The sequence below is a fragment of the Trachurus japonicus genome, chromosome 9 (assembly GCF_045865225.1).
Source record: "Trachurus japonicus isolate A0001 chromosome 9, Traja_1.0".
NCBI lineage: Eukaryota > Metazoa > Chordata > Actinopteri > Carangiformes > Carangidae > Trachurus > Trachurus japonicus.
In genome coordinates this window covers 32,543,312-32,565,785 of record NC_140915.1, presented here as the reverse complement: position 1 = coordinate 32,565,785, position 22,474 = coordinate 32,543,312, and the positions used below count along the sequence as shown (strand labels likewise).

Below are 22,474 nucleotides of genomic sequence, written 5' to 3'. Positions count from 1 at the left end.
TTTCACGTCTATGGCACCAAACACAACACTGATTTATTCAACACTACCAGCCCATTTAAAATGTGTTGTGATCTCAGACTTCCTCCTGAATAATGCACACAGAGGCAGAGCACTGGATTTGACCTCTGACAGAAACAATACTTCACATATCAAATGTTAAGAAGTTTTTTTGTTTGTTTTTTTAATCCATCACATACTAAAACATTGGCATGTAATACCAGTCTGGACTAGCTCATGTTTTAGTACAGCAGTGTATGGATCCCACTCTGTTTCCTACTGAGGATGTGGTGCAGTCTGCTCTGAATGTGCCACTTTTGTCTTTCATGGGAAATCAATTATCAGTTAAAAGCTGAGAATTATGGGTGAAGTGACCTACAAAGTGAAAGTAAAAAATCAATTTTGGTTGAACACACACTCAGACAGCAAGGTGGACATGAAGTTTGCCAGACAAAAAGAAAATTGTGACACATCAAAACTAAATATCACAACACAGTTAAAGACAATAGTAAATATTTTTAATTTAGTTCAATACCACAAGGTGAAGTGAGTAACAACAGGTTTCCTAGGAGATCTCCGCTATGCTACACAGTGCTCTTTATTGCCGACCACACCATAGACTGTGTCATATCTTCTACAGGCCATACATGTATTCAGTAATGTTATATACAGCAGAAGAGCACTGCTCTGAAAAAGTCATTTACTGATGTTTTTATTTTATTTCATGGCACTTGATATACGGTTGATGTATGTAACATTTTATGAGAAAACCATCCCCGCATACGCACACGGTACACTGGAACGCAGACCTTGGCAGACAGCAGAAATGTATATAGCTCAAGCCAAGGTTCATTGTAAAAGATCATTACATCGTTTCTGGTGATTCTAGGTAATACGAAATGCATTAAGATGATGCTAGTAAACCGAACAAAACCCCTGGAGCCACATTTAATGCACTAATGTTCTCTCATTTAGTTGTGTATTAAGATACTCAGTCAGTAATCACTAACACATCACAGTTACAATCCCTTAACATTTTCATCAATACTATTAACATAAAAGAGCAAAACTGAAAAAATCCACCCCTTAACCCTTTGTCCTCTCATACTCTCCATCATTCACATTTACAACGGACAAAAGTGTGACAAGCAAAACTCAATACATCTGATAGCAGTTGAGAAAGACAACATGTCATTTTTATACCATATCAAATACTTTCTCTTCATTCATGTGTCCACAGCACACAAGGAATGGACTGTACAGACTGCAGTTTCCACTGTGAAGTGTCCTCTGTCGCCCAACAGTACTTAAACTTGTCCAACCTTTGCACCATCATTTTGTTATCTACTTCCTCTTACATGTGAACTTGTGCTGAATTGAGGGCACTGCGCCACCGGTGAAGTATCTTCAGTCTGCTCCCTCTGGACTGCTATTGTGAGGTTTATAACTTTGTAAATGTCAACCTCGCTTTTGCGCGCAATGAAGCAGGAAAAACTCTAGAGGGTGACACAATGAGGGCTGGAGAGGCCCCAGTAGTTTTTTTGTCTTTTGCTGAATAGGCTTGGAGTTAAGTATTGATGCTAATAGATCCATTGCTCAAGATCGACCCCTTGGTGACCTCTGTGCTGACGGTGGAGAGTGGGACCGTCTCGTACCTCTCCGCCACCCCCCAGCAGCGGCAGCGCAACAGAGTGGATTTGAGGTGTTTCTGGAAATTGCTGTTGAGGAAACCATAGATGACGGGGTTGATGCAGGTGGAGGCCATCGCCGTGAGGTGGCAGAATGAGAAGATGACGTCATGGCTACAGGACGGGATGGCCTCGTGGTTCCAGTCAAACACTGCGTTGAAGACGTTGAGAGGGAGCCAGGAGAGGCTGAACGCTACCACGATGGAGATCAACATGGCGTTGATCCTCGTGGAACCCTTGTTTTTCTTTTGAGTGGCGTTCCGGCCGCGCTCCACCATGTCCTTCCTCCTCCTCAGACGCAGGTAGATGTGCAAGTAGCAGACCATGATGAGGACCAGCGGGAGGAAGTACTGGAAGACCAGCAGGGAGGTGGTGTAGGCTCGCCGTTCCTGAACTGACGGCCACCCCTCCATGCAGACGGGGTGATCATTGACCGGGAAGGGCATGCTCATGTTCTGGAAAGGCAAAGTGAGTACGCTGTATAAAGGGAAAGGCACTGAGATCACACAGGCCACGATCCAGGTGACAGCCACGGCCAGGTAGGACTGGAACACCATGGGCTTCCATCCAGTCGGGTGGACAATGAGCTGGTAGCGCTCCATGGCAATAAGGACGAGGGAATAGATGGAGACGGTGACTGATATGCACTGTATGAAGGGTGTGAGTTTACAGAGGGTGTCTCCAAGGATCCAGTGGTCCATCAGAGTGTAGATGATGGTGACCGGCAGGCACACGATGCACATGAGGATGTCAGAACAGGACAGGTTGACGATGAAGATGTTGGTGACGTTGCGCATCTCCTTGTGTCGCGTGATGACAAACACCAGGCAAGAGTTCCCAATGAGACCCACGGCCATGACCGTGCTGTACGCAACAATGAGAAAGGTGGTGCCGCTTACCGAGAGCGAGCAGTCCTCTGTGAAATCCCACGGTATCTCTTTCCACAAGGCTTGGTTGTGGTTGGTGCTGTGCTGCAGCTCCATGGTGTTTTTTCCTTGGCTCACTTCAAAGGCTGGGAACTAATTAAACTAATTTGTTGGGTCACACCTTCTGTAATTACTTCATGAATAACATTTGCATTTTTTTCAGCTTTCCGTCATCCTCAATCTTCGGCGGGTTTTACAGCAGTCTTCATTTTCTGCCTGAAAAGCAAAGAAAAAGAAATGATTTACCTTCAACAGTTTTCCAGGTGTGAAAGGTTTATTTCTAAACTTAGGAACCTCTTGAGATATTTAAGTTGGTTTATCATTTAAATTGAAAGTGTGGCTCCAATGAAAGCTGCAACATGAAAGGAAAGTGACCCTCACTTACTGAAAAAGCTCATTTCATCATTAAACTAACTCCTTTTAAATGAGAATGTGTGGCAGAGAGTGATTCTCTTGCTGCGGGATAGGATTATAAATTCACAGCTCTTCTCCTGGATGTAATTCCACAAGTTTCTTTTTGTTGGCGAGATGTATTTAGTGGTCCAATTTCACCTTTGTGCACGCTGACTGTGGATTCAAAATTACAAAAACAGAGATTTATGAAAGGAATAATTATTGTGGGTATGCAGATATCACAAGGCTGTTGGTGGAGCGTAGATGATCTATTTCCTCAAATACAGGCTATAAGAATAAACGATGCGCTGATGGCATATCATCAAGAAAACAGCACAGATCCAGACTTTGTGGCATCACTATAATGGCACGCTGATTTAAATTTCCATCACAATAACGGTGATAATGACTGCTCCTTCAGAGACAATCATTCCCTCTCACTGTTTTCTCCCCTTCTGACAGCAGGAATGTATTCTGTTTCTGTCCATAAAGGAACAGACACCGCTCGTCGCCACTGAACATTCACAATTGCCGGCTGGATTCTAAAGCACATGTGGTCCTTACAATGTCTAACAAATTAATGTAGTGGAAAACAGAAGCACAATGTTGTTACACCAAGACCGACACTTTGTGTGGATGTGTGTGTAGATAATCGTACGTGAGTGTGTGAGTGCGTGAACAAACTACAGTGAAAGCAGCACTGATTAACTGAGATGTTGTGCCCATGGCTCAATTGCCCAGAAATTAGTTTTGCAACATGGCTACGCAAACAGACTGAAACCTACAGGATATAGAGGATTTATCATTTTTAATTGACACCTCCTTAACAATGACAAATACTGATAGGTAGGGGATTAATTGCTTGTGGCTGTCTCTGTTGTGTGCAGTAATATTATTAAATTGTGCTGTTTCATCCGTGCTAATTACAAACAAAGCGAGAGCATTCATAATAGAAGGAAAGACTTGTACATGGAGCTAAGTGTGGTAATGCCACTTAAATGACAGTGTGTGGATAATGAATCTCCTCCTGGATGTGTGCCTGACTAAAACACGCTGCTTTTCTGTATATGTGGCCTGAATATCTCGCTGATGCTGCAGCCTTGATGCTGATCATCTATGGCACAAATTAGACACTTAAAGTGATGCATTGCTTTGTGTTGTGTCTGCTGGTAGGGGACAGCCCAAGCAATGTAACAAGGAAATCTACCAAGGGCATTATTAATATTTAACATGAGACTTGTTATAAATTATACTGGTCATCTGCAGATCATAAATAATAGCCTACGGAAACATTAAAAATACACTATTGAGAGGAACTGTGAAAAACCAGACAAAGACACTACAGCTCATGGGAATTTGTCTCATCTGGTAAGGAAAAAAAAATGTTGGCAAATTGTAAACAACATGTTTGATCCTCAGCATCAGCTCTGTTCAGTCTCCACCTTTGCCATGTCACAACAACATGCAGCCACATAGTTAGACATCGTGAAAAACACATGAATGGATGCAAAGTGTTAGAGTGGTTAGTGTTAAGTGTGTCTGCAGCTGTCCTGGATCCACTGAGGCGGACTGACTCTCAGCTCCGGTCCGGACAGGTGGAGGAAGAGACTCCATCCACCGTGTGCGCTCTGTGCTCCATCCTCACTCATCTCTAGCTCAATGCCCACTAAACAGCGCCACTTAACACTTTCAGCATCTCACATGCACAGAGTGGGATACTCTAAACCCCACAGGGACGACTCCCACAGCCTCACATACCAGCACGCGCGACCCGGCTGTTAAAACTCATTCTAGACGCATTAAAACCAATAAGACACATAAGACTGAAACATTAGAGTCTTTAGAGCTCCGGTCAAGAAAAACACTGCAGACCCCATAAGAAAATCAAATTTCTTACTTTCAGGTAACCAAGCACCTTCATGAGAAGAGTTCCAGCACATAATGCCGTGTAACAGTCAGCAGTCATCAGCCATTGTTTCTTACCGGGATTCTTGTTTCCTCTGGGACTTGGAGCGCTGCTCTGCATCAGGTGAGACACCACAGAGTTTTTGGTCGAGGAGACGGTAGGAGGTGTCCTGCCTGGATCACTGATAGCAGCTGATAGCTCTTAAAGCGACCTTACGCGTCACACTCAGGCAGGGATGAACATGTTACATAATCATTTCTCTGCGACTCGCACGCACGCACGCACGGACGCGAAGCGAAGGCACGCGCAAGGGGGTGGGGGGGTTGAGTTAGCCTGTTTGAAATTTGCACACATGGTCTCACTTCACCCACCTGAAGCCCGGAGACGCGTGAGTGGGCGACATGAGACACTTTATTTAGTCTGCTGCAGTGGGACATGATGAACCTTCATCTATTGAGCCAAGTTTCATACGTTCCACGCGCGAAAATATCACAGTCATGACGTATTAAATTATGGTAGTGCAGTATCTCCTATGGGGGTTTCTAAGGTTGATGTACATTATAGTTTCTATAGGACATCAAACCTGTGAAACACACTGAGTCCTGGTTTCCAATAGGGAACATTTTGAACTGAACAGTGAACAGTGTTACAGAAATTCAGACAGATTTTTTTCCTGTAAGTTTTCACACCCTGTGAGAGTCGGTGGAGCTCTCATGAATAGCTGTTTGTTGAAGAAGACAGACACAGTGTGTCAGTTGCGGAGGACTTCTTCTTCCCATTTCACTTAAGTATAATTTATCACCCAAAACACTATGATGCATAAATCAGTATAAAAGAGTCCAAATCATTTTTTTTCCTGCCAGCATTTGATAATGAATATTGATGGATACTGACTAAGTGTACATGTTTTCTCACCAAGACCATATATGGACTTTCTATTGCTTTTAATAATGATAAACATTGTCTCTAATGTCTCAAATACCTAAAGCCAGGTCTCATGTTTTCTGCTTAAACTATACCAAACAGCATCACGATTAAAATCCACATCCCTCCACAGATAACACTTGGAACTATTTTAAACCTGTTTTTTTAGCACCTCTCTTGCTTGAGCAGCAGATTGTTAACTGCTTCTTCACACTGTCCCCACACACTCCTGTTTCAAGTGGAGGCTGCTTGAGAGAACAGTGATAGATGTTTGTCTGAGAGGCAGAACAGTGAAATGACTTACCACCAACAACAACAGCTCCATGGGTGTTTACTTGACACAGAGACACGGGTGTCACGTCACTCAACGTGATTAATCAATGCACATATTTTTTCCTGGAAAACCTGGGTCGTTGAGAAATTTAGATGCACTGTACCTCAGGGGGAGTTCTTTTTTCTTGCCTCTATTAAATAAAACTATTCAATAAATTGGGACTTGGAATGGATGTTGTACCTGTTCCCTTGTGCAATCTCCACTGCTGTCACTCACATTTAGATTTTCCCTTGGTCTGTTTTGACAGAAGGAGAGCGGAAATCATTTCTGGGAGTATGTCTGAAATGTCTAGACAATTGAGCACTATGGTGACGAGAAATAGTTTTTTTGACAGTGTGTCCACCAGTTTAATGTCACTGATAAGTAACAAGTTGATGGGCTCAAGGATGTCGGCGGATGGAAAAGGAACGAGGTCTCCAAAACTAACATTTCTGTTTAAGAACACATGCACATAAACTAAGAGACAGCAGATTAGTTTTGTTCCATCTGAAATGATAAGGTGGAACCAGAAGAGATAACATGTTACAAACATTTTGGAAACATAATTGATGAGTTCTTTTATTAGGTACACTCTATCAACTGTTTAGACTCCCATCCTGTGATCATTTACACAATACTGTACATAATGTAGCATTATTCAAATATGACCATATTTGGATTCAGTGCGAGACTCATATTACATAATGAATTTGCACAACTTGTTCTTGTGGGAAAAATGTTAATAGTTTTATGCGTCGCTGGCAGTGTAAATCAATAAAGTACTCTGCCCCATTAACAATGAATTGTCCCCCTGCTGTAGCTCACCAGATCCATGTTTAATAGTATTTGGGGAATGATCGTTCCTGTGTATTTTTAAGCTCAAAGCCTGTTTGTTTCTGATATATTTGTGTTGACAAAAACTCTCACTTTCACAGACTTTTAATATCGTCTGCACTGCAGTGGGGCTTCAAAATAGATTTTAACACCAGCCAGGCAGAACATGGTGGCTCTCTGTAACTTCACACTTAGTTCAGCTGTGTTTAGAGGAGGTGAAAAAAAGAAAGAAAAAAAAGAAAGGATATTCATTTTATAAGGTTTTTTATATTTGTAATGAACAACAGTTTACTGTATGAGTTCAAGGTTGATGGTTCTGTTAGGATGGATAACACATGTCTATCAATACTAGCATTGATAAATATAGGCATAAAGACCCATTTAACAATAATTAATGTAAATTAGACAAAAAATTACTATTTCCTAAGTTCTCACGTTGAGCACCAAGGTCAAATATTTCCTAGCTGGAGTCAAGGATAAGGGAGATGCAGCATACATTGTGATGACATTTTGATAGTGACAATGTTATTAAATAACCTTTGTCACCATTATGATTTATAACCCGGTGAACGACAACTTTATGTAAATGTTATCTGTTACAGTAAAATGAGGTCAGGGTCTGTGCTCCTGTTTCCAGCTCATTGTGTTGGTGTAAAACGATCAGTAAGAAAAGATTTACAGCTGCTAACCTCAAACATAATGCCATCGGGATGAGATTCTATGCCAACATTTTTTTAGCGCTATATTGGTTGGCATGAACGTAGCCATATGTCAGGCAGTGATAAGGAGCCTTATGCATACATGTATGTGCAGATTGTATGAGCCAGAGAATATCGTAATTACACTAATCAATCAAAACCTGCTCACCCTGTCCTTCAGCCACAGTCTTTTTGTTCCTTTGGAGAACAGCTGACTCTGACCTTTATTTAGTTATCCATGTTTTATTGGGATGAGTTTGTCAGTGTGAGTATGATTTATGATTTTTATGTGATGTGTATGTGTGTGATATGTATTCAGTTTGATATTTACTGTTTCACTACTGGCCCACAGGAGACACTGTACGATACTACTTGACAGGGATTCTTCATGAAAGAAAGAAAGAAAGAAAAAAAGAAGAAAGGTTATTTATTATGAATTATATGTTTGTGTCATTGTTCCCCATGCTCACCACATATGAGCAGTAAAACGACTCCAGGAGACGAAAAAAAAAAAAACCCAGAACATCTGAATACGGCTGATGTTGATTCCATTTTGTCAACTTTTCAAATCAATGAAAATCAGACACTGGAACATGGAAAACCATATTGATCAGGTGGCTCTTTTTTTTTGCTTCCAACTCCCTTATTGCAGAGCCATCCATTGACTCCACTGCAGTAACAGCCTCTTACATGAACCAAGTTGAAGTGATCCCTGACACCATCACTGCAGCACAGTCCCATAAATCCCCGGGGCTGTAAATAACCCCAGCCAAGAACAAATGCCACGATGCCTCAGGTAGCCGGAGATGACAAACAATCCAGTCAGTTGCACAGATCACATCTGACACAGAAGCTCACCCTGATGCTCTTCTCTTAAATGTGACTTTTAGGAGCAGCGCATAAGCTACTGGTGATTGTTACAGAAAAACACACTTCATATACAGTGAAATTGCATCATTTTTCAGTAGTTCTTTTCACTTTCACATCTGATTTTGATCCTATGAGAGTAGTTAAGGAAATATTCAACAATATGTGTGGCTGAATGGGTACCACAAACATTAACCCCCCTTCACTTTTTTGTGTCTAGATCAGATCATTGTTTTGGTTTTGTAGCCTATATCTTTTGTGTTTCAGTTCATTCTCACCACACCTATAAACCCTGTTATTGTCTGCATTTGCAAGTTGATACAAAAGCGCTGATAAACCCTGAGAGATAAAGAGCTTGATATTTCTATCAGTTGTTGGTGGAGACCATTAATGGACAAATAGGAGAGTTTTCATAGGGTTTTACATTCATCAGAGGGTAAACATGTCTGAATGAACACTAATGTTTCTCCATATCTGCTGCATGTGTAGCCACTGTAAATAGGCAGCTGTTTGCTTTACTTAAAGGTTGAGTGCTAGGATTGACTGGAGTGTTGCTGACCTGGTTCCACTGCCCACAAGTAGCTAAAAACTCAATCACTGCAGATTTACAGCTTAGCCTAGTACCTTATAATTGTGCTGAAAGGAATAATTTGGCAGTTTGGGAAATTTCCTGTATTACTTTTCTGTAGTCTGATAAGTATATAGGCTACTAATGTTTTTGATTGTTTAAAAAACCCTTTTGGGTAACACTTTACTTGACGCCTATCTCTATAACACATTATAACCATACTTAGTTATAATGCAGTTATAGCACTGTATGAGTTATAAACTCTAGTCACTCATAAATGATCATAATGCTTTATAACAATAATCACAACACACTATAAAGCATATCATGACTTATAAGGTCAGGTATTATAATACATTATAATTGTTAGTAACTGGCTGACAATGCCTACATCGATAATGCATTATAAATATAGTTATAATGTCTTATAATTGTCTTATACATGTGTATAACTATCATTATAAACACTCAATACAATAACAATAATACATCATAGAGCATGTTATAATGGCTTATAAGATCAAGTATTATAATAGAGTTATAATGCTCTATAATTTGTTTTGCTGTTGTTATAAAGTATTATGATAACTTATGAGTGTTTATAATGATAGTTATATACGTTTATAAGCACATTATAACTCCTAATACATTATCAATGTGGGCATTGTCAGCGAGTTACTAACAATTATAATGTATTATAATACCTGACCTTATAAGTCATGATAAAATGCTTTATAGTGTGTTATGATTATTGTTATAAAGCATTACAGTATGATCATTTATGAGTGTTTATAACTCTAGTTATACAGTGCTATAACTGCATTATAACTCATTATAAGTATGGTTATAATACGTTATAGAGATAGGCGTAAAGTAAAGTGTTACCCAATTGGGTACTGAATATCAACAACTGGAACATTTTAGTGTTTAACAATTACCAGGACTTGGGACCATCTCTGACAAACCAGAACATTTGTTGACACAATCAAAGACTGGAAATTGGGATTGGCTACCTTGGTTCTTTACAAAGTCAACAAAAAACACTTACCGACAGTGTTTTGTACTGAACAAACAAGATAAAATATGTTTATTGCTGTATTAATTTAGATGTGCTGGAAGGCAGATTTCATTACCATTGGATACAGTCATGTTTTCTTTTCTTTTCTTTTTTTCCAAGCTGTCTCATTAACATTTACAGAGATGAGAGTGGTATCAAACTTCACATTTATCTTTTTTTTTTTTCTTATTACCAACATGTCATACTATTTTTAGTTAACTCAGTGTCAAAACCAGATTTCTCCACAATCATTCCTAATGTGTTTCCAAGTCATGGTCAAAATGAAAACTTAGTGTTATCATTTTGGAGCATGAAGTCTACCAAGCATGAAATGAAACAAAGGTGAAAAAAAGAAAAGAAAAAACAATTTCAAATCTGGTCTATGTTATTTCAAGAATTGCATTCAGTAAAGTGGAATAACTTGATTTCAAGTAGAGGAAAGAGAAAAGAGCAGGAGAGAGAGAGAGAGAGAGAGAGAGAGAGAGAGAGAGAGAGAGAGAGAGAGAGAGAGAGATAGACGAGATTGGGGTCTATTAAAACACAAAACACAAACAATTGCATTAGTAGACCAAACGGTAGGATCAATTGTGCACTAGACCTGCTGACCTTGATTCTTTAATTCATATAAATGTTCTGTATGTCCTTCCTGCTTTCTGAAGCTCTGTTGAGATTCTGCTCAACTCCAGTCACATCTGTGAGCTGCACAGCCAATCCTTTTACTGCCTCACTTCTCCCTCTGTGTTCCTCAGTGGCGGTGTATGATTCAGAGTTTACACTAACGTTGTCACAGCGAATAAGATGGTGGATGTCACACACCAAAATAGCCCTTATCCCACTAGCAAGAGGTGAAAACAGAATTCAGAGGCGGCCAAACGTGATAGAGGGAGGACAGCACGTTGCTATTGATCCCCAGAAGTCCAGATCCACTGACACATGGCAGATATGACCAACCATCCACGCAGGTTCTCGGTCATTGTAGCTTTATCCCAATTAAAATTTGATCCGCCATCAGTCCCATTCTAGTTGGCCTCATTGCAAGGCTGGCTGTTACCACGGTTACTGTACATGGGTATGTTTCTAAAATCTCTTCTGAGATCTCATAGAAAATATTTACTAATCCTGCGCTGAGGAGCATACTAATGTAAATTAGTAATTTCACCATCAATGTCAAACTGGGGACATTAAGCTATTTCCATCACCTCTTGTATTCCATTAGCAGCGCAGGCAAATGGTGCACAGTGCAGATGAGCCCTCTCCTTTGAGAGCAGCTGTCAAAGCACTGTCCAGCGGAGCTATTTGGTGTTATCATGTCTCTGCTTGTTGTCTTGTGAAATCTTTTCCACTGGGAAATGCCAGTTTCCTGCCATGTGAGAAAAAGACGTGATGATCTACCTTCCGTTTTTCTAAGCAGGAAGCTATAAAGTTGTGTCCAGCCTTTTACAATCTTGAATAAGCGCTGACAAACAAGCATGTGGAACAACGGGACAAAATGTGATTTTACTTCCCGTTTTCCTCTTTATATCAACACCAACTGATAATCTCTGCTGTCATGTAGAGCAGCACATACTGTTGGGAGGCTTAAATATTTCAGCAACATTGGTTTGTTTTCTCTAAGTCCCCAGTGAGGTGGGAAAATCTCCCAGCGTTTTCCAAAGATGACTCTGACCTCTGAGAGAGGAATAAAGAGTCACTGCTGCAGCTGACTTGGGAGTTACCATTTTAACCAAACAATAAATGTCAATATTTTCCAAGTGGTAGGCCTAATTTGAATTTCCCTGATTCCTTATTGAATATAGAGTGCAATCACATTGTGGTCATTTCCATTTCACACAAAATGATTCATAATAACCACAAAACATAACAAGGCAGATCTGTCCAAATCCTGCAACAGTCTGAATGACTCCCCCACCCTCTGTTTATCATTTTTTGGAGAATTATGTATCACCCAGCAGCTTCCATCTTACGATGGCTGGCAGCCTCTATCTAACAACAGTACTGGAAGATGTTGTGTTACAGGATTTTGGTGCAGAGGAAAATTGATTGCTCACTCCACAATAACCGAGCAGCCACAGCAAAATTGCACCTGCCAGGACTGTACTTCAGCCACTCTGCACCCATCTATTCAACTTCACACAGCTTTCACACAGCTCCTGTTCCTGCATGATCCATCCAGTCTTACAAAGATTTGCAGTCTTTCCGCTCAGTGTTGATACATTCTGCTTTACCCCCAAAAATGAACAAACATTGAGGATATTTAAGATTTCAGCTTTTTCAAACATAGCACAGATTTGTAGATGAGAAGAGGTCAAGTACAAATACACAGAGAGTGCTTTTTTCTTTTTCTTATTTTATTCTATCATTAATTAATTTTTTCTTTCTTTCTTTGACGTTCAAATTGCCTGTGCCACACTACAGATGACAGACAGTTGGCATGGAAACCATCTTAGGTGGTGTGCGAACAGAATGAATAGCACCACTGGAGCTCTGCTGTCCCAATCTAATCAATCCTATTGTCCCCTGGTCTGCCAGTTTCTCCTCTTATCAGATGAAGGATTCAAAAGCCATGCTGGGGAGCATGGCTTGTATGTTCACTTTTTACCAGCAACCTGCTGCACTGCACAATTCCTTGTAAGAGGCCATTGCATAACCCTCCTTGCCACTCACAAAACCCACATCAATGGCCAGTAATAGCATCATAAGATGGTCTCCTTCAGCAATTATTTGAATGAAGGTCAAGCGTCTTAGTAATTGCAGGATTTGTGTAACAGGGATGCTTGTAAAAGCTCAAGGTCAAGGATTATTTCATGTCTTGGAAACTGCAACTGCCAACATGGCTTTGTAAAGTCTGTTTGCATCTTATGTTGAAAGTTATTCTGTAAATTCAGCCCACCTTATTCTCATTTGATTATCATCTCTTCCTGTGGCCTGTGGGGTTCCTGCTGTTCAGCCTTCCTCCGATAAGAGGGGACGGTCTGCTGCTAATGTCCTGGAATGCTCCGCTCTCAGGAATAGAAAAAAAAAAAAAACCAGCTCCCTGTGACCTTCAAGATACCCGTTCAGGGAACATGGAGGGAACATGGGGGAAACATGGAGGAAACATGGAGGGAACATTCAGGGAACATTCAGGGAACATGGAGGACACATGAGGGAAACATGGAAGAACAATTTAGGAAACATTGAGGGAACTTGGAGGGAAGATTCAGGTAACAGTAGCACAACCCTATTCATGTATGCGGATGATATATTACTCACTTTAAATAAACCAGCATCCTCTATACCAGCAGTTTCAGCAGTTTTTTCTGGTTATAACATTAATTGGAGCAAAAGTGAGGCAATCCCACTTAACTCCTATACATTTAAATCTGATTTAAAGGACGCCCCCTTTCTTTGGAAAACAAATGGAATGAAATACTTAGGCATCACTATAATTTCTCCCATCACTAAAATCTTCAGTCTAAATGGTCCCACCATTCTCCAGTCCATCAAGAATGACATCATCAGATGGACAGCTCTGCCACTGTCTCTGTGGGGCAGAGCTAAAATACTGAAAATCAATGTCTTACCAAGACTTGCTCATACCATCACCTCTATTCCTCTTAAATGTCCTCACAGCTGGTTCAGTGACATTGAATCCCTTTTCATCTGTTTTCTTTGGAATAATAAAAAACCTAGAATTTCTTTCGAGAAACTAACTATACCCAGATCCAGAGGAGGGTTGGGAGTCCCAGATATATATCAGTACTACCTCTCATATAATGCACGATACCCACTAACCTGGGTTTATAAATCTTATGCTTGTGTAGGTAGTTGGCAATGGTTGGAGGAAAATATTCTTTCATGTAATAAGACCATATCATTGGCATCCCTATGGTACTGTCCCAATCCCCCACCACAGCTGGACAATATCATTATCAGGTTTTCTTGCTTTATCGTGAAGCAGCTGCACAGGAGACTTGGTATTGAGGGGCTCTCTCTCCCATCATGCCCCATCTGGTGTAACCCCATTTTATCAACCAGAGATGGCACCTTAAACAACAAAAGCTGGCAGCAACGTGGCATACTAACAGTTGATCAAATCTTTAGTGATTCTCTTCTATCTTTTCAACAAATTGAACATTTATTTCATATCACAAAGTCCTCATTTTTAACATATGCGCAGATAGCATCCATCATGAATAGGAAATGTAAAGAAGGCGCTGTTCCCGCCTCCTGCCCTGATCGGGATGTACTATTAAGGAAGGCAACCCTGTCGAAAGGCACAGTCTCCAACATCTATAGTTTACCTGCCCCCGGTGCCTATGCTCCTGTTCAGCTGGCTGGGGAACATGACCTTAATACATTGTTAACACCTTCTCAGTGGAATGGTATCTGGAGATCTGCATTGTATGCTTCGAAATATGTGAGATTTAGAATTGTACAGTACAAGATTTTATGCAGAGTTTACATTACCCCAGTTACATTATCCAAAATGAATAAGGAACACCAAGACTTATGCAGGCATAACTGTGGCACCCGAGGCACACTGCTCCATCTACTGTGGGACTGTCCAGCAGTTAAATCTCTCGCTATATCATGTCATCACTTTTTAAGGTCAAGTTCTCCATTTGTCCAACAATCTGCCTACTTGGTATGAGACCAGTCAACAGTCAACACTGCAGGAGCCACAGTGGACCGGCTCTGGACTTTGGGCTGTCTTACCATGAAAAGACTCATTCTTATGAACTGGAAAGTCTGCAAACCGGGATGTTTCACCAGAGAGTCATGGTTGGGAGAATTCTTAGATCTCCTGAATATGGAAAGGGCAGCATGCCTGCTAAAAGACTTTGACAAAAAACTGGATGACCACTGGTACATTATTTATAACATCCTCATGAATTGATTTGCATATCCTTCTTTATTTCTTTTTCATTTTCTTCTTTATGAACATTGAATGACACTCTTGCAACCCCCCCCCCCCCCTTTTTTTTTTTTTAAAAGTCTGAGTCTGTCCTGTATGTGTGTGGGATTTGTTTGTTTGTTGTTTTAAGTTGTAAATACTTATAATAAAAACTCTTAATAGCACAACCCTATTCTATTTATTTAGTAGCTGATCATGTCAGCACAATTAGCAAATAATGTGTGGAAATGATTTAAAATTCATGCTGAACAATTTAAAAGTGAGGTTGACATCAGTAGTGCGTTGTTTGCCAATCTGGGAGCTGCATTAGGTTCTATCACTGACGGAATTATGGGAAGGCATTTCTCAGCCAGATGATGAAGTGGTGACAATATGTCAGGGGGAGACGTATGATTTTTTTATATGAAAGGGCACTTCTGCACCCAAGACGAAAAAAAGCCAGGGGAGATTTCCCCTGTCAATTCTCTATGCTTTCTCTACTGCAACATACATTAGACTGGGAAATAAATCAAGTGATGGATTATTCCAACAGTGTTTTTGCGGGTGGAAAAATCTCTACTCTTCATGTCAGGAAATGATGTATGCAAATTGAAACCAGCGGAAGATGAATGAGATTGTGAAATCATAAGCAAAACAGAAGCTTCAATTTTTATAAAAAAAAGAGCATCATAACTGCATGGCTGCCTTAGGAAATCCATCTGGCAGTGGTAAAAAAAATCTATCTGAAAAGTGTTTGATTAGCTGGAGACCAAACACTGTAGGGACAGAAATGATAAATACAACTAATAGGAGTTGGCAAGAATGATAAAAAGTTACTGTAGTCCCTGCTAAGTTCTTGCTATTGATAAATGCATTATTTAAATACAAAGATACACTGAATATAGCCTACTTGCTTATTTTTTGGAATAAACAGTTTATACCATTTGTTGTTTTTATATAGGCACCAGTAAGTGGAGAAAGAGAGTAGCAATTCAATAACATTGTACTTCAGCACTACAAACAGCTATTTGTTCCCTATATTATGTAAGCAAAGTAAGAGTGGGCAACTCATCACAAAGAAAAGCCCTTTTACAATGTGAAATTATTTGAGTGTGATTTGTTTCAGTGTAGCCCACTCAGATGGTCCTTTGCCTAATTACTTAACTTGCTGTGTTGTTAATTTGTTTGTGTAATGACGAGTAAGTAGTGATCCTAATAAAAAATAAATAAATAAAAAGAAAATGATATTACTTACCTAACTGCAGTGGAATCAAAAATGAAAATTACTCTCTCAAGTTAAGATCCAGTGCTTACAAAGTTAAACACAGGCAGAAAAACGGTATTTGGGGTTACTTTCAACCTCTGGTGCTAGAAGCCTACCGCACTACACGCAGACACATTCACACAGAGAACCTTTAGAAACAACTACAGACAATTGAGCAGGAAGCAGCGTCCTCTTGTGGTTGACAGCGAGAGTCACATTAGATATCTGGATTCATTTCACTAAATCGTCAGATTTTATCAGTGTAAATCATCAGAAACTAAACAAGGGATATAACTAATAATATCGTCAATTGTTAACAATTAGAAACACGGACAAAACTATAACTATCCTATTATTCACCTGCAATGTCACACGCGTCTGTGATTGGCTCGTTCTTGGAGACTGGGCGGGACAATAAGCAGCCACGACCAATAGCGTTTGAGCTCACCGCCCCGACACCAAAAGTAAACAGACTTGTTTTGATGTGTCAAAAATCATACGACAGTGAAGAAGATTGAACAACGGAGCCGGTGTCAGTGTGATAAGACAGTTCGTGTAGGACGGTTTGTTTCCTGTCAGCACTAATATACTGTTTTGCAGCCGGTTAGTTTCAGTTTTTAAGAGTGTAACTTTCTGTTTTGATAGTGCGTTACATCGGCTAGCAGGCTAACAGCTGTTAGCACTGTTAGCTGACTCCGTGTAAAGTTCACATTAGCCGACGGTTCAGCTAAGTTACGCACTGGCAGCTAGCGGTAGGTCGACTGTAGGACGCGTGTAGATAAACAAGTATTTTCAGTATCACGTATTTCCTGTTGCTCTGTGCGTTGAGCTGCAGCGGTAACTAGAGGCTCCGTATCTGTGCAGTGACATTGTAAACAACCCCCGGAACCACCCTTGGTTTTTAGCCGCTAGCTGCAAACCGAGTCTTCCTCCTCCACATGTCGACTGACAAGCTCTGACAAGTATGTGAAGATTCTCCTTTTGCGCGATGTTAGCACTGGGCAGATAAAAAGCGATGAAGCCTGAACAGCGGTGTCTCGCCATGGCTGAGGATGGAGAGCTGAGTCCGGTGGGAGGAGGCGCCGGAGCATCAGGCCGTCCGGGCCGACAGACCTACAGAAGTTCAGCCCATTTCCGCAGCCTGCTGGACGGCCTGCTGGCTCTCAGACAGAGCGCCATCCTATTTGACGTGGTGCTGCTGGTGGAGGGTCGACCCATCCAAGCCCACCGTATACTACTGGCAGCCTCTTGCGATTATTTTAGGTAAAATGTCACAACAGGATGAATTGTTATTCACTTTCACTTTCTGTTTTTAATTCACTTGGTTTATTTGTGTCATAGCACAACAACAACACAAATCCAAACTTCTTCTATTCTTTGTTTTCCATTCATGGCACCACAGCAATTTAAAGAAAGTATTCACATGCATACAATAGACAGTGTCCAAATGGCAACAGGCCCTCAGGCTACTAAATCTCTCCCCAGCTTCACTTTTCCACACATTTAACATATATTATTCATAACTTACATTTCCATACACAAAAGCACAATGTAATCAGTGAGTACAAGTGTCTTCAGCCTTGTGTCACAAGACCCTGACAGCTCGGTGCGGACTGACTCAAAGTTGACTCTCTTGTGCACTATCTCCTGCAGCTTCTCATTGTCATATGATCATCAGCCTCTACTTGCGTAGTGTTTGTTTACTTGTGATGTCTTTGTATTTTCTAATCTGATTACATCATGACTACATCAACCTTCGGCACTGTGAAATTGGCCCACACGCGACCAGCAGTGTGCGTGACGTACAGATAAGTGTATTGATTGAATGATGAGCGTAATGTACTGTGTAATGGTCTGCAGGCTTCTTTACCAAGGGGCAAGACAATGTTTCTATGGGATGTGGTTTAAATTGTGCTGGTAAGCCAGAGCTCTGCTTTTGGTAGAGCCCTGCAATCCCATTATGATGCTAAAAGTAGGTTGAGACAAGGTACTAACATCCCTTCACACACATGCCTTTAATTTGGGTGTACTGTTGAGTGTGCTATGTGCCAGTAGTTAAAGGGAATAACAACTGAAGCTCAGTGTGTTCAACACAGATTTGTGTGAAAGCAAATTAAGGTTTTGTCACGGCTACAGGAATCCCTTTAGGGGGATTTGTCTGCTTAACATAAACCTCTGGTATGGGGTTTTGTCTTCATTGGACAGCTCAGAGTGGAAAATGACACCACATGAGGGAGAGAGAGGTGGACACTGCACAGCAAGAATGTGGCAGAATCTGTGTTATGGATGATGTTGTTGTCACTATGTTATTCTTCTCCACCAGGGGGATGTTTGCAGGAGGCCTTCGGGAGATGCAGCAAAATGAGATTCCAATTCATGGAGTATCCTACATGTCCATGAAAAAAATCCTTGACTACATCTACACGGCAGAGATTGAGTTAGACCTGGAGTGTGTTCAGGAAGTCCTGGTAGCTGCCACACTGGTACAGGTAGGCTCTTTGTTGACCTCTTCGCTAAATTGAATTGTTTCATGTTTCACTTTTTTCAGACCTTGACCTTTGTCCTTCGTCCTTTCATGTTTTAAAGCTGGAGAACGTCATCGGCTTCTGCTGTGATTTCCTCTTCTCATGGCTGGATGAGAGCAACATTTTAGAAGTGCATAATCTAGCCGATCTGTATGGACTGCAGCAGCTCAATGCCAGGCTGCACTCCTACATCCTCAGGAACATTCAGACTTTGTCTCGCGTTGACGTGTACAGACAGCTGCCCCAAGACGAAGTCTTCAAGGCGCTGAGCAGCGACGAGCTTCAGGTCAACAGTGAGAACGAGGTGTATGAAGCCGCACTTCACTACCACTACAGTCCTGAGCAGGTGGAGACTGACCAGGTGTACTTGCAGGTCAGTCTCAAGGTGTGTCCGAATTTTGTATTCGTCTCACTTTATTCACATACGTCCAGATATATAATGCCGTATTAAAGCAGAAGTAAGCGATCCGGTGGTTTTGGCTAACTTCTTGGATTACCTTCATGGATCTATTGGTCCTCGTCCCTATGTCACCACATTCACGCGCATCCCTTGGCTGCACACACAGAGAGGACCGCCCCTTTATGCCGTTCTCTCTCCTCATTGGATAAATGTTGTAGGATACAAGGAAAGTTTTCTCCTCGGCTTACAGCAGAGCAGAGTGACTGACAGACCCGTGTTTCAGACCAAACACTCTATATAAGTGATTGCTGTCAGAAGATATAACTATTTAAGACTTATATTAACACAAACATTCCGCTTACTTCTGCTTTAACTATAATAAGAACAGGGAATGACTGTTACTGATGATATATGTTGTCATCTTTATTTATAATCCCTCTGACCTCAAGGACAATCTCAAAATGCTCGATGCTGTGCGTTTCTGCCTGATTGAGAAGCAAGTGTTGCAGAGACTGCATAGCAGACTGAACCAGTGTCCACTGAAGGATTCGGTTGCAGCTGCCTTGCGCTACCACGAGCAGGAGATCTGGCAGCCAGTCCTGCAGAGCGCCCTCACCCAGCCGCGCTCCACCTTCCACTGTATATTGGGCTTCGGGGGGATGTTCACCTCCAGCTCCCACACAGACAACGAGCACTTGTTTCAGGTGTTCCACCCGAGCTGGCAGGAGTGGAGGACTCTCACTGCAGCTCACGCACCCAGAATGTCCAACCAGGGCGTCGCTGTGCTCAACAACTTTGTTTATCTTATTGGAGGGGACAAGAACACCAGCGGATTTCGTGCAGAGTCTCGCTGCTGGAGGTGAGATCCCGACAGAACATTTGTGCACTTGAAAAGAGCAAAGATCTGACATTGTTATACATTAAAGGCTACAAATATCAAAACATTCCATTATTGGTAACTTTTTTTTTTTTTAGCTTAATAAAGTAATTGTTGAGTCCAGAGTATATATAGTCAGATATGACATAGTGTCCAAGAGCCCACAGTGCCTGCAACTCAGATACATAATGTTATTTGTAACCAAAACTATGGCTTTTGATTGGTTGATCTATGTAATTTATTTGATTGTCTAATTGTTGTAGCACAAATTATTTTCCTTTTTACAAAATGTTCTTTGACTAACTCAATTTAAAGTTGTAAAGAAAACAGTGGGAACAGCAGTTTAGAAAATAACCTCACCTCAAAGTCCATTTGCTAGCTGTTCTGGAGCTTTTGATTCAATCACTGGATCCTCTCCAAGTGAAAAATTGCTCAGAAAATAAAAAGGAACTTTAAACATCTCCATTTCTAAAACTCCATCTGCTGATGAAAATAACACGGTCAAATGCTGTATTGACGCATTTCCAAATTTCCCAGATACGACCCTCGTCACAACAGGTGGTGCTCCATCCAGCCTCTGCAGCAGCAGCATGCCGATCACTGTGTTTGTGTGGTGGGGGGCCACATTTATGCCATCGGAGGGAGAGACTACAGTAATGAACTGGACTCAATGGAGCGCTACGATCCACACACCAACACCTGGGAGTTTCTGTCACCTCTAAAGAGAGAGGTATGAAATGAAAAATGAAATAGAAATGCATGCAGTACCTTATACATCCACATGATGGTGCTCCATACTCACCTGAGTACTATTCATGGGACTTTCCTGCTGTACACCTGGTATTCCCCCATTGAAATTCCTTTAATGGCACTCCAACTTCCCCTCAGGTGTACGCCCATGCTGGAGCAGTGATAGATGGCAAAATCTACATAACCTGTGGGCGCAGAGGACTGGCGTACCTCAGAGAGACCTACTGTTTTGACCCTGCAGCCAATCAATGGACAGGGTGTGCAGAAGGGCCGGTGGAGCGGGCATGGCACGGCATGGCTGCTGTGAATGGACGCGTCTACGTTATTGGTGGAAGCAATGACGAGCGTGGATATCGGCGAGATGTCCTGAAGGTACAGTGGTGTTTAACCTGCACAATGATGGTAGTGTTTCCATTTGTAAAGAGTCTGTCCTGCAGTTTTTTCTTGCTGTTACAAGTTTAAATTAGAAAATGTTTTATAGTCTGTTAAATCAAACCTTATCACACATTTTATGCAGGCTCATGACCTGACTTTGACTTACTGAATTAAGTAAATTGGCTGTGTAAGAGCCAGGAGGCACCTTTTGACAGAGGTTATTATTATAGACAGCACTTTTATTAATTAAAGCGCTCCTTTTTTTTTTTTTTCAGGTGGGATGTTTTGACCCTACAGCCAACTCTTGGTCTTTAATGACCCCACTCCCAGCTGGACATGGAGAACCCGGCATAGCCGTGTTGGACAGTCGCATCTACATCCTGGGCGGACGCTCTCATGACAAAGGCAACAGGATGAAATATGTCCACGTGTACAACACCGACACAGATGAGTGGGAGAATGAGACGGAGTTTAAAGAGCGCGTCTCTGGCCTGGCAGCCTGCGTGGCGCTCATGCCTCCTGCTTTGATCGGCCAGGCCAGGAGTTGGGAGCAGCGCACCAAGGCCTCATGGGAAGACGTGGACATGGAGAACTCAGAGGACTCTAGTGAAGACTGAGGCAACTGTGAACTGAAACTGTGTGAACTGTCTGTCACTGGAGACTGGCACTGGAGACTGTCACTGCACTGTTTTATTTAATGGGCATGGTGAATTTGGTTATGGCAGAATTGTGTCCTTTTTTGGATGTTGACCACTTTGAGTGCCTTAGTGGGGTTCCTGGACACTCAGTCATTTCAAATTGATGCGAAAGTTTCGTTTTCACTTCTAATTAGAAGATGAGGGTCTAAAGAACAATTTTGGTTTGAGTGTCAGATTCAGATTGAAAATTATTTTTCGAAATGTTCACAAAAGAAATTATGAGTCTTCGAAAAATGCCTTAATTTTCACACAATTGCTGTGAAATATTCTTTTAAGTCAATGTTGTGTGAGGAATCAACTGGAGTTGAAATATTGATGTTGGCAAAAATCAAAGATGACAATTTCTGTACTTTTTTTTTTTTTTTTTTTTTTAGAATTATGCTTAACTTCTATCCCATTGAGCCTAAAATGGTGATTTGGTGCCTATACCTATGTTTTCGTGAATTAGTAATTGAATAAAAAAAATAAAAAAAATGATTGGAGCATATGTTGATAAACAATATTTTACACAATTGAGACAATATAGCAAATATATACC

The 22,474-nt window shown here is 41.2% G+C and overlaps 2 protein-coding genes across 3 annotated transcripts; one reads left to right on the top strand and one right to left on the bottom strand.

Annotated features, from left to right (window-relative positions):
* Window positions 1-493: 493 nt before the first annotated feature.
* On the bottom strand, window positions 494-5,143 carry npy8br (neuropeptide Y receptor Y8b). Its single transcript, XM_085787461.1, has 2 exons — window positions 4,988-5,143; window positions 494-2,827 (listed from the first exon to the last, which is right to left on the bottom strand). The coding sequence occupies exon 2, from the start codon at window positions 2,666-2,668 to the stop codon at window positions 1,565-1,567; it is 1,104 nt and encodes a 367-aa protein (XP_085643587.1). The 5' UTR covers window positions 2,669-2,827; window positions 4,988-5,143; the 3' UTR covers window positions 494-1,564.
* An 11,628-nt stretch (window positions 5,144-16,771) lies between these two features.
* klhl22 (kelch-like family member 22) lies at window positions 16,772-22,032 on the top strand. 2 transcript variants are annotated; one of them, XM_085787460.1, is made up of 7 exons: window positions 16,772-17,574; window positions 18,635-18,800; window positions 18,898-19,221; window positions 19,686-20,095; window positions 20,651-20,843; window positions 21,002-21,235; window positions 21,514-22,032. In XM_085787460.1, exons 1-7 carry the CDS (start codon window positions 17,327-17,329, stop codon window positions 21,853-21,855), a joined length of 1,917 nt encoding a protein of 638 aa, XP_085643586.1. In that variant the 5' UTR covers window positions 16,772-17,326; the 3' UTR covers window positions 21,856-22,032. The 2 variants fall into 2 exon arrangements, with proteins under 2 accessions (XP_085643586.1, XP_085643585.1); XM_085787459.1 differs by having other exon boundaries at window positions 17,168-17,574; window positions 18,898-19,209; window positions 21,514-22,031.
* The last annotated feature ends 442 nt before the right edge of the window (window positions 22,033-22,474 follow it).